Source organism: Schistosoma mansoni, chromosome 6, assembly GCF_000237925.1.
Source record: "Schistosoma mansoni strain Puerto Rico chromosome 6, complete genome".
NCBI lineage: Eukaryota > Metazoa > Platyhelminthes > Trematoda > Strigeidida > Schistosomatidae > Schistosoma > Schistosoma mansoni.
This window is the reverse complement of record NC_031500.1, coordinates 15,659,711-15,672,320: the sequence shown is the minus strand read 5'-3', so window position 1 is coordinate 15,672,320 and position 12,610 is coordinate 15,659,711. Positions and strand designations below refer to the sequence as shown.

The 12,610-nt window shown below is 36.5% G+C and overlaps 1 protein-coding gene across 1 annotated transcript in view; it reads left to right on the top strand.

Moving 5' to 3' along the window:
* Positions 1 to 12,610, top strand: part of Smp_176270 (putative syntaxin) — a gene marked incomplete at both ends in the record, with an annotated part of 36,042 nt that overhangs the window by 10,788 nt on the left and 12,644 nt on the right. The window contains 2 exons of the mRNA XM_018798397.1: positions 363 to 582; positions 8,005 to 8,178. Coding sequence (XP_018653343.1) covers positions 363 to 582; positions 8,005 to 8,178 — 394 coding nt within the window. The remainder of the gene's footprint in view (positions 1 to 362; positions 583 to 8,004; positions 8,179 to 12,610) is intronic.

The window sequence follows — 12,610 nt, the reverse complement described above, 5'->3', positions numbered from 1 at the left end:
CCCATCCCTCACACAATCAAATGAAATGACAATTTTTTGTGTGGCGCATATATATATCTGGTGCTTCCTTGTACCAATATTTATGTGTTTAAATAAATAAAAATTTTCAACCTTTATCTTAATTCGTCTTACTAATCCATAACTTTATTTTGACCCCAGTAAATAGGTGAATCTTCTCAAGGTCATTTTCATATCTCCTAATTGTCAGCTATCATTATAATTTCACTAAATAGGTTTGATAATTGGACATTTGTTTAAAATTACGAAGAGTTACACTTTTAACTTATGCGTTCATCTAAATAGTGGTGACCCTCAATGTTGTTTTTTCTTTTCATAATTATAAAGGATGATGAACGTGCCAGAGAAGCTTTACTCAGTGAAAAACAAGGAAATGATGGATTGGATGGTTTAGGAAATTTAGGACCATCTACTCTACCTATAAACTCAAATTTAGGACTTGCTCAAAAATATATTAATCCTGATCAAACTGATTCCTACTTATTATCTCGATCAGATGCAATGCAAAGTATTGAGCATACAATTGTTGAACTGGGGCAAATTTTTCAACAATTAGCTACTATGGTTAGTTAAATTTGTTATTTGTTTTCACTATTCATCAATTATGTATTAATTTTTACATAATCATACATTTTAGATGTCTTAGTTATATAGTTTCTGGAGATTTATATAGTTTATTGGCAGTTTGTATCATGAACTAACACCGTTTGGAAAGCTACTATTCTTGTTGGTCAGTATACAGACTTATAATGCTACAGAATGACCATAGATATATGAACCTGACAATGAAGTCAGTTTTTTTTTATCGAAACAACAAAAAAGAATGAATAATTGGGTAATATGGAAAAATGATTATGGAATCAATTACTTTTACAAATGATATTCATCACAGATTGACATCTATCGGCGTACCATTAAAAACTCGGGACTCAAACAAATGCTTCATCCTAGTATGCTAGTTTTAACGTCAGTCCGTAATCACGATTCAGCCAGACGTCATACCTCAAAGACCCTCAGGTTTCATCGAACTTGTCGAATCAAATATGGTTCACATTACTAATGCACAACAATTCGCAATTGAACTTATCTCCACAAAATTCTTCTATCAAATTATCATTATTATTTCTTATCAAATCGGATGGATGAAAATATGGATATCTTTTGTACTAATTATGTATCAGGAGACGGCCCCCGAATGCCCTGGTACGTCTGAGAGTGGGGAAAGTCTGCCCTCCTTCTCGAAATACTCTCACATGGTCACGCGTATATAGCCTCTATCAGAGAAGTCCTACTCACTGCCTTCTCTTGGCGGGGGTGTTATTTACGAAATTGAGAGGACGAAAAACGAATGTCCGGCGCTTTAACCGGGTTGGTGGACACGAAAAGTCCACCTAGGGGAGTTGTAAAACCCTGATTCCAAACCAATGGTGCTCATAGGCTCCAGCATCCTGAGGGAACAATTGGCGTATGAATCAATAGTTGATGACCGGCTACCATGGGACTGCATCTCCTTACGATGCTTCACTGCCTTGTGGATCAGATCTTTAGGTCGAAGGCTCCGGATGTGACCCATCTTCTTTTGTCTGGGCACCTGAGCAGTATCACAGCCCTCACACAAATCAAATGAGATTTGTGTGGCGCATATATATATCTGGTGCCCCCTTGTACCAATATTTATGCGTTTAAATAAATAACTAATAAGTATCAGGAGACTTAAAGATTGATTCGACATTTTTGTATTCATTTTAATGATACCATTTTATTTTCTATTACTTTTCTAACTTAAAAGTATTTTCAAGTAAACTCTATTTTGTTATTCCATTGTTGTTTGTATATATATGAATGAATAGACGATGAAAAGATTGAATTCAATCGTGTGTTTTTGTTCGTGTTTTATCGACATTTTTGATAAATTAATCAATAATATCATGTAAAGGAAGTACCTAAATTCGCCATAGCAATGTATTTATCTTTTTATAGATGGCTAGATTATAACTAAAAACTATCATTTGGTACTTTAGTTAATCAACAAGCTTGTTTTAATAGTTTAAATCAATTTTTCCTAGTTATACACCAATTGCAAGTCAAGAAGAATCCGACTGTGAAACTACTTAGGACTGTCAAGATTTATCCCCGTCGGGTTTGGAACCCAGAACCTTTAGGTCTCGCGATGGACGGCATACAATATTTCACATGTTTGACTACAATTAACTCGCGACATTGTAAAATCGTCTTCCAGTGTTACTCGTTGATTGATAACATTTTTTCCACACACTGAGTATTTGTCAACTGTGTAAGCACATTACTTACTTTCGTTACCACTAACAGAGGAGCATAGGCTACCCACCAGTATTCTCCATCCAATTCTGTCCTGGAAAATCCTTCCCAGTTCTTTCCAGATGCTATTCATCCTTTTCATGTGTGCCTCCAATTCCCGGTGTAGTGTATTTCTTGGCTTTCCTCTTTTCCGTTTCCATTCAGGATAGCAAATTAGCGCTTGCCTCATGATGGAGTTTGGTAATTTCCTAAATGTATGTCCTATCCACTTCCAATGTCTTTTCCTAATTCCTTATTTGGATGCAGGGTGGTTTGTTTTCTCCTACAGTAGACTGTTGCTGATGGTATCCGGTCAACAGACATTGAGTATCTTACGTAGACAAGTGTTTATGATTATCTATAATTTCTTGGTGATGGTTGTAGTAGTTCTGGAAGTTTCAACTCCGCACAATAGAACTAACTGTCTTGACATTCGTATTGAAGATTGTGACTTTGATATTGGTTGACAGTTGTTTTGAGTTGCATATGTTCTTCAACTGTAGGAATCCTATCCTTACTTTGCTAATCCTTGTTCTTAGGTCTGCATCAAATCCTCTTTGTTCATCGATGATGATGCCCAGATACGTGAAATTTTCCACCTGTTCCAGAGTCTTTCCATGAAGTGTGATTGAGTTGGTTTTCTCTGTGTTGTATTTGAGGATCTTGGTTTTTGCCTTGTGTATGTTGGGGCCTACTTCTGCTACACTAGTTGTCTTCATCTGCACTTGTTGTTGTGCATGGGATACAAGGTCTAGGTCATCGACGAAGTCCAAATCGTCTAGTTGCATGTTGGCTGTCCATTGTACTCAGTCGTTCCCGTGAGATGTGGAGGTCTTTATAATCCAGTCAACCACCAGAAGAAAATGAAAGGGAGAGAGTAAGCTGCCCTATCTGACACCGGTTGTCACTTGGAATGCATATATCAACTGTCCTCCATGCACCACTTTGTAATGTAGTCCGTCGTGTGAATTCCGTATGATGTTGACGATCTTCTCAGGTACTCCTTAGTGTCGGAGAATGTTCCGTATGGTCGTCTTATCCACACTGTCAAATGCTTTCTCATAGTCAATCAAGTTGATGTATAATGGCTAGTTCCATCCAATTGATTGTTCAACAATGGTGTTAAAATTTAATTTCAGAAATATTTCAACAAAAGTAAACTGTCTTAACAAAAAAGCGCTCTTGACATAGCTAACTTAAATAATAATTCTGTGCAAACTTCAGCCCAACCGACATCATTTAGCTGAAAAGAGTGTATAGTGAGTTGATAGTAGAAATTCACTTTTCAGTTAAATGTATCCATAGGTTAGTAGAATGGACGGGTTAATGTTGCAATATTCAACTTTCAATCTCTTGCCCTCATGTTTAAATCTCATACTTCGTACAACGTCTTAAGTGACCGGGTAATATGACTACTCTTCACTCAAAAAGCTGTACTTCAAAATCGAGTATATGATCTCATACTTTTGTTACTGAGTTGTATTTATTATTCTATTAAAAATCTAATTTCGTGACTAACTAATCAGATCCATTTACTGTTAGGTATTTTATACGAAATTAGAAGATGAATATGACTTTTGTCCTATTTCAATTAAGACGAACAGTACAAATGCTTTGGTATATTGCACAAACCTTTAAAATGATAACGAAAATCTACATTTTTTTGCCATAGATTAAAAGTGACTGTTCGTTAATCCTAATTATAAACCGTTAATTCTGATCTAAACTTTAATTCTCCTAATCCTAAATTCCAAACTCTTCAATATATATACTTACTTACTTACTTACGCCTGTTACTCCCAATGGAGCATAGACCGCCGACCAGCATTCTCCAATCCACTATGTCCTGGGCCTTCCTTTCTAGTTCTATCCAATTGTTGTTCATTCTTCTCATATCTGTCCCCATTTCTCGACGTATTGTGTTCTTTGGTCTTCCTCTCCTCCTTTGGCCTTGAGGATTTCATGTGAGGGCTTGCCTTGTGACGCAGTTGGGTGATTTCCTCAATGTGTGTTCTATCCACTTCCAGAGCTTCTTCCTGATTTCTTCCTCCACTGAAATCTGGTTTGTTGTCTCCCACAGTAACTTGTTGCTGATAGTGTCTGGCCAGCTGATCTGAAGTATCTTGCGTAGACAACTGTTGACAAACACCTGTATCTTCTGGATGATGGCCCCATACAGTAGAGCTGCCTTGACATTTGTATTGAAAATCTTCAATCTATATAGCGATAAAGTATTCATGAATTTTAACTGGTGTTAGTTTGTGATGAGCACTTTAACCCTAACTCCTAATCTTCAATTCTAACACTAATTTATAAGCCAAAAGCAGTCTAGGGACTCCTAAAAACCTCTTTCTTTATAATCGTTCAAGAAGATGGATATTGTACATCCGTGTGAACGAATTTATGTGATATTCTTCTTTCTGTATACAGACAGTAGACTCTTAAATTATGTAAAATTCGCTTTCAGTTTGGAATATTATTGCTTTCTTCCCCATAAACAATCCATTCACAAAGCTGTTTTCTGATGGACTATGAAATGGCTAGAAGTTCGTCGTAGTTATTTGAAGCTCTTCCCCATACTATTCTCTTACTATTATTCTGTTATTTTACCTAAATTCTGCATTAATATGAATAGCCATTCTGATGTGTTCACTGAAAGTAAGCTGCGACTAGCTAATGAGTGCAAACAGACTTATGTGCTATCCCACATATCTATTTTTTAATATGTACCCCTGCTCCGTCCTTGTACTTCATCATAATATACTCTTTTGGTTATGTGATTTGTTACTTGATCGTTGGTCGGGTGATTGTGCGCGAGCGAGTCACGTGACCTTACAGCTGAATGTTATACAATACACTCTTAAAATATTGCCATAGGAATTTGTGGCGATTGTTGGATTTCCATGGTTTACATCTTAATTAAATGTCCATTAAAAACCAGAAAGCACTAGACAGTTGTTTCTTCATAGTATAAAACTACTTAGCAGTCCCTAGCTTCTCCCCTACCGGGAATGGTGGAACCTAAGGCCTTCAGGTTTCTCTCTGAGAGGTTAACTCGTAGATTAACAAGCCATTATTCAATAGTTTCCGTGTTTAATTTCAATAAATTCAAAATATTACGCGGTCATCTCTGATCGCCTGTGGTGAATAAAACTATCTACTATTTCTAATAGTACAACTACTACTAGTACCAATACAACACGGAGAACACCAACCCAATCACTCTTGATGGAGAAACTCTGGAAGAGGTGGAAACATTCACATACCTGGGAAGCATCGTTGATAAACAAGAAGGATCTGATGCAGATGTAAAGGTGAGGATCGGCAAAGCAAGGATAGCATTTCTACAATTGAAGAACATATGGAACTCTAAACAACTCTCAACTAACTCCAAAGTGAAAATCTTCAATACAAACGTCAAGACAGTTCTACTGTACGGAGTTGAAACGTGGAGAACTACATCTATCGTCAGAAAAGTACAAGTATTTATAAACAGTTGTATACGCAAGATAATCAACATTCACTGGCCGGACACTATCAGCAATAGCGTTTTATGGGAGAGGACAAACCAGCTTCCAGGTGAAGAAAAAACTAGGAAAAGACGTGGAAGTGGATCGGACATACCATTGAAGGAAATCACCCCAAACCTGCTCATGAGGAAAACCCTAACTTGAAATGGTGAAGGGAAGCGGAAGAGAAGTAGGCCAAATAACACATTACACCGGGAAATAGAATCAGATATGAAAAGGATGAATAACAACTGGAAAGAACTGGAAAGGATTGCTCTGGACAGAGTTGTACGGAGAATACTGGTGAGCGGGCTATGCTCCTCGACGAGGGGTAACAGGCTGTTATGTCTTGTAAGTTGAACGCTTTATTCGGATCCTAGCTATTCGGATAACCCCAGGCTAGCACTACTCAGCGACTTGAAAGACCAGAGAGAAGACACGAGTATCAGAGAAGCACTTTACTACAAGGTTCAATTATGTACAGAAAAATAGGGGTATTATAGTAATTAAAAGACCTTGAGATCCCATAGTAACAGTATGTTAACAGCCAATCAGGACCTTGTTATTTTAGTAGCATTTTAGTAGCATAGCTTCTAACTAATCGCTGATTGGTTGGGCTCTTTATGAGCCTCTCTAGAGTTTATTGTAAGCCGACCTAACACCTCCCTTTTTTTTTGAAGATTCGAAGATTAGATTCTGATTTTTAAAAAAATTATCTGTAGGTTGAAATTCTCCAACATTTCCTCCCCCACGAAATAATGTTGGATCATCATATCTCCAAAACACAATTAGTATGACTTCATTTAGGACATATTTCTCGTATTGAACGCAGAATCTACTAGAAATAAATAGATGATGATGAACGATATTTGATTTTAGGTTATCGGAGTTCGGATTCTCTGAAATATCTCCATCAAATTCATTAAGATTCTCATTAGAGGATATTAGATAACTAGGAGGATCGGTATCTAATAAAATTGCATCAGATTTTTGATCACCATCTGATTCGACCGGCTTATTTTTCTCATCTTTATACGAAATTACATCAGAATTATGGGCATCATTACGCGAACCCATATTATAAACTTCTGTCTCCCCATGACTTCGAATCACTTTTGGCACAATTTGGTTAACTGTATTGTTCCAGTTATTTTCTGGACATGCATTCTTCCAGTTTTCTTGGCCAATATCACGCAAACTGTAGTTCTGTTCTGACGTAAGTTTGTCGTCAGAGATGGGCGGACTTAATGGTGTTTCATTTGATTCTGGACTAAGGGGGTTGTCTGCGGAACCTTCTTTTTCTTGCTCATCTGATACTGTCACAGTTTCATGTGCATTAGGCAAGATATTGTCTTGCTCTGAACCGGCTAACTTACCCATTTTGCATTTTCCATCAGATATAAAGGGAATTGGACCCTCAACTTGGCGTTCTTCTGGGACGGCCATTTTAGCACCATTATTGAAAAACTTGTCCAAGACTGTTTCAACTAGTTGCTGCTGGAAGGCTAGCATCTGTTGTTGCCGGTGCTCTAAGATTATCAGCGCCTGTTCTAAAGAAATCGTCATTTTTTTCTGCTGATAATAATAATAACTCCGAAATTTCACCAGCTTGTTTGATTACCAAATCACGTCTCGGTTGCTGTATTTCTTTTTGCTAGAATCCTCGACGACAATTGTTGTATTTTTTTGTGTACCAAAAGCCCCGACAACAATTGTTTTTTTTTTGCCGAAATCCCCGTCGCCAACTGTTATGGCTCGTAAGTTGACCGCTTTATTCGGATCCTAGCTATTCGGATAACCCCAGGCTAGCACTACTCAGCGACTTGAAAGACCAGAGAGAAGACACGAGTATCAGAGAAGCACTTTACTACAAGGTTCAATTATGTACAGAAAAATAGGGGTTTTATAGTAATTAAAAGACCTTGAGATCCCATAGTAACAGTATGTTAACAGCCAATCAGGACCTTGTTATTTTAGTAGCATTTTAGTAGCATAGCTTCTAACTAATCGCTGATTGGTTGGGCTCTTTATGAGCCTCTCTAGAGTTTATTGTAAGCCGACCTAACACAGGCGTAAGTAAGTAAGTAACTATTTCTAAAAATAACTTTTCAATGTTCAATTACCATTTTCAGTTTTGTTTTACGAATGTGTATATATGTAGGTTCATGAACAAGATGAATCAATTCGTCGTATCGATGCTAATGTTGATGATGCAACAATTTCCATCGAAGCTGGTCATTCAGAATTAATTCGTTATTTTAATTCAATTAGTTCAAGTCGATGGCTTATGATTAAAGTATTTTTTGTTTTAATTATATTTTTTGTAATATTTGTTGTATTTTTTGCTTGATTTTCTTCCTCGGTTTTGTTTTTTATTATCATTATAATTAGAGAATGTAAGTAACAACAGGGTGGAAGGAGAAGAATATATATATATATATATATGTATATGTATATATATATTGAAATACCTCTATGTACTACTGATTACATAATTACACTATTTTGTTTTGTACCTTATCGTTTTATGGTTACAAATACACACACACACACACACCAACATACATGCATAGATATACATAAAGTTTCATACCCATCTCATATGTACGTATATATGTAAGTACACAAAAGAATATGGTATATGTCGTATATTTGAATGACACAGAGAAGTTGGAAAAGCCTACTAGAATTCCAAATAGGTATTCGTTTTCAATAATTAATTAATAAACAAATAAACAACCTGTCTTTCATTCAATTAACTCACTATATATAATAATGAGTTTGGTTCTTATGTAGTTTGGTTAGTTGTTGTGAAGTGGATCATTATAGACAATGAAGTAAATAGTACTAATTAAATATTATTTTTCCTTGTCTCTATGTGTTTCGTTCATTCTTTCTTTATACTCTGATTATTTTCTTTTATCCTGATATTCTTATTTTTTGTTTGTTTATAATTCTATTTGCATCATTGATGCTGTGTTCCCTTTATATATATGTCAACTATGCACACACACACACACACACGAACTTTCTCTTATACCTTTTCAATCTATACCTTCAGTCTTACCATCTTCTATGAAATTGTATACAGTGTGTAAATCCAACATGTTTGATGATATTATTTGGTATCGTATTTCTTTTCTTTTGGTTTTTTTTTGGTACCCAAATGGTTGAACTGTACAACATTGTTTAGTTAAATATATAATGACTGGGTCTATTTATCTCTGCCTTATTGTATGTAAATGATAGATAATTCAATAAATATTACAGATTGTTATTCATTTGTATTGTTAATATATTTAGATTAAATGACTTCATTCATTTTAGCCTTTGTACTTTCATTTTGCCCCTTTTTTGTTTTGTAAAAAGATTGTATTAAGTTGTTGTTTTCTTTTATTCTGTCTATTGTGTAAGGTGAACAGTTTAGCTCTTCTCTTTTTTAAAGAAAAGGAGGAAGAAAGAATACACAATCTAGAGGTGATAGGATATATGTCCGCGGATTGGTTGTGGTTAGACATCAACACCGTTGGATGCCGGCCGGCTCAGTGGTCAATTGGTTAAATGCTCTGGCGCAAGACTGGTAGGTCCAGGGTTCGAATCTCGCGAGGCGAGATCGTGGATGCGCACTGCTGAGGAGTCCCATAATAAGACGAAACGGCCGTCCAGTGTTCCAGGTTTTCCATAGTGGTCTAGCTTCAATTGACTCATGATTTCAACTATATAAAAAATATGTCCGTGAATTTGTAGCGTCGTATCTGCTGCTCTTTATTCAAAATATAATCACTACTTAGGCATTTTTCTCATTCATTCAGTGATTAAACGCTACATGTGAAAAACATACTTTTCACTGAAGGATTTCATATCAAATTGTAATTTTTACTATTCTTTTTTGCTACTGTTTCTTTCGTCCAGAGAGTTTGGATAAACTACAGTGTCTTGTTCATAGAAAAGAGATATAGTTAATTTTAGATAATTAAAATGAAATTTCAATTGGAGATACACTTGTTGTATGCAATACTGATACTCTAAATGCTCGTAAATGCTAGATATTGTACTTTTATTGAAGATTGAGAAGGAAAAAAAGAATGATTATTCGGCGAGACTATAATTCATGGACGAGCCAATCAGAAGCGTTTGAGGGATTTCAAGGTCACGGCTCCAATTTCAGTACCTGATGCTCATGTACGATCGATTCACAGAGGATTTTAGATAAGACGTGATGATTAAGCGGCTACAACAAATGAGACTGCTAAGAATTTCCTGTATTTGTAATTGCGGCAATCGAGTCATTTGTAGACCCTGTGCAGACTAGCGTTATGTTATCTTTCGATGTAACATATGTTGAAGGAAGACGTTTGCTAGAGTAGGAACCTTTATCGCTAGATCCAGATTGAGACTAAGGTATTTTAAAATAATTACCGCGAACTGTATAATAAAAGCACCAGTAACATTGACTTCAATAATCGCAGATGTTACTGAAGCTTCGGCTGTTCAGTGGTATGTGTATTGTAGGGACATATCCATAATAAAAATGATAAACTTACACAGGCGGAATATACATAAACAACAATGAGGCTATGTGGTCAAGGCTGAGAGGGTTTTTGTGACGTTATAATGCATTACGATTTTGGAACCTTTGAACCTTTTTCTAACCTTGATAAGTTTTTGGACCATATAAAGGAAGTGTATTCACTTAAATTATTTGGCTTTGTATAATATATTTTTACTCTGTGCAGACAGTTTACTGATTGACTAACACTTCTCATGGTCACTTAAGATTCGTTCAAAGGTCGTCCATAAATTATAGTCTCGCCGATTATCCTTACACATATGAAAGCCAATTGAATTTAATTCACGTGAAAGATTTACTCATCCTTATATCCAATTGAATACGTTTGTTTTTTATGTTCATTGAATAACACGATCAGTTGACCAACCTTGTTTTCTTACAGAATGTTGTGACAGCTTGGTTGACTATAACGCATGATTTTTAAATAACTTAGATGATCCTTCAAATTCTTGATTAAACAAATTTCAAGAGATATAACCGCTCAATCGACCAGTTGAATGTGTTGGTCATTTCGTTTATCACAAAAACAATGTAGGACCTACCATTTATGCATCGGTTCATGTGGCCAAACTATATGAGCATAGGGAGATGAAATTATCAAGATAAATGTCAGAATGATTGAAGTAGGAACAGTATCAGAATCAATAAAAAGCACTAAACACAGACAATATAATTTGCGGAAACAGAATAGATTTGTAGTGTAAAAGGTATAGAATCATTTTGAAACTTAGAATCTAACAAATAATAATGAGCAGATGCATTTGCCCTATTACAACTGATTCTGAGCCATATCACACAACGTCTTTAGCCGTTGATTATGGAAATCGTGAAAAACGATAGTTTTATTTATTTATTTAAACACAAATATTGGTACAAGGAAGAACCAGATACATATGCGCCACACAAATCTCATTTGATTTGTGTGAGGGTTGTGATACTGCCCAGGTGCCCAAACTGAAGCAGGTGGTTCTCTTAGGGGGCCACACACGGAGACTTTGACCTAAAGGTCTGATCCACAAGGCAGTGGATCATCGTGAGGAGGTGCATTTCCATGGTAGCCGGTGACCAACTATTGATTCATACGCCATTTGTTCCCTCAGGATGCTGGAGCCTATAAGCACCATTGGTTTGGAATGAGAGTTTTCTAACTCCCCTAGGTGGACTTTCCGTGTCCATCAGTGCGGTTAAAGCACCGGACATTCGCTTTTCGTCCTCTCAATTTCGTAAATAACACCCCCACCAAGAGAAGGCAGTGAGTAGGACCTCCCTGACAGACGCTATATACGCGTGGTCATGTGAGAGCATTTGGTGAGGGAGAGCGGACTCTCACCACTCACGGCCGTACCAGGGCATTTGGGGGGCGAACATGATAGTTTGCTTTTATTAATACGGATCAGTTCAAAAATCAATAAATTCATGGATTGGTACTGTCTTAGTTTGGTCATCCCATGTCAAATGTTTATATTAGTATTGAAGAATTAAAGTAATTTAGCTTTATATATATGAAATGATTGTTCATACACAAAACTGAAGATCAATGAGAAGTCATTAGTGATATTTCAGTCCTGTCCATCATAACACAAAGGACAATTAAACTACTGACATTTTGAACAGCTATTTCTCAAACTAATTTCTTTATAAACTATCGAATTTAAAATACAAAATATAATTGAGAAGAAAGCTGAGATTCATAGTGGTGGTTCAATGTTCTGTATACTTTAGCTATGGACTGGACGATTACTACTACGAATTATCCGAACTTAGTTAAATCTAACGATATATTTTTCAAAGTTGAAGTCATGAGTCAATTGAAGCTAGACCACCATCGAAAACCTGGAAGCACTGGACGGCCGTTTCGTCCTATTATGGAACTCCTCAGCAGTGCGCATCCACGAACCCGCTCTCGCGAGTGAGATTCGAACCCTGGACCTACCAGTCTCGAGCCGAAGCCCTTAACCGATAGACCACTGAGCTGGCATCCAACGGTGTTAATGTCTAACTTCAACTGATCCACGAAGTTGAGCAACCATTCACTAATTGTCTTCAGTGAGTTGATATCTCACAACAGACGTGGTTGAACTCCATTGGTCACTGCTTCCCACTAGAACTCCAGGACATGTATCTTGAAGTCAGTCACTAGTGAGCATATGATTATATTTAGAAGGGGGTTTGTGGAGATTTCAGTATTTTTCAAAGT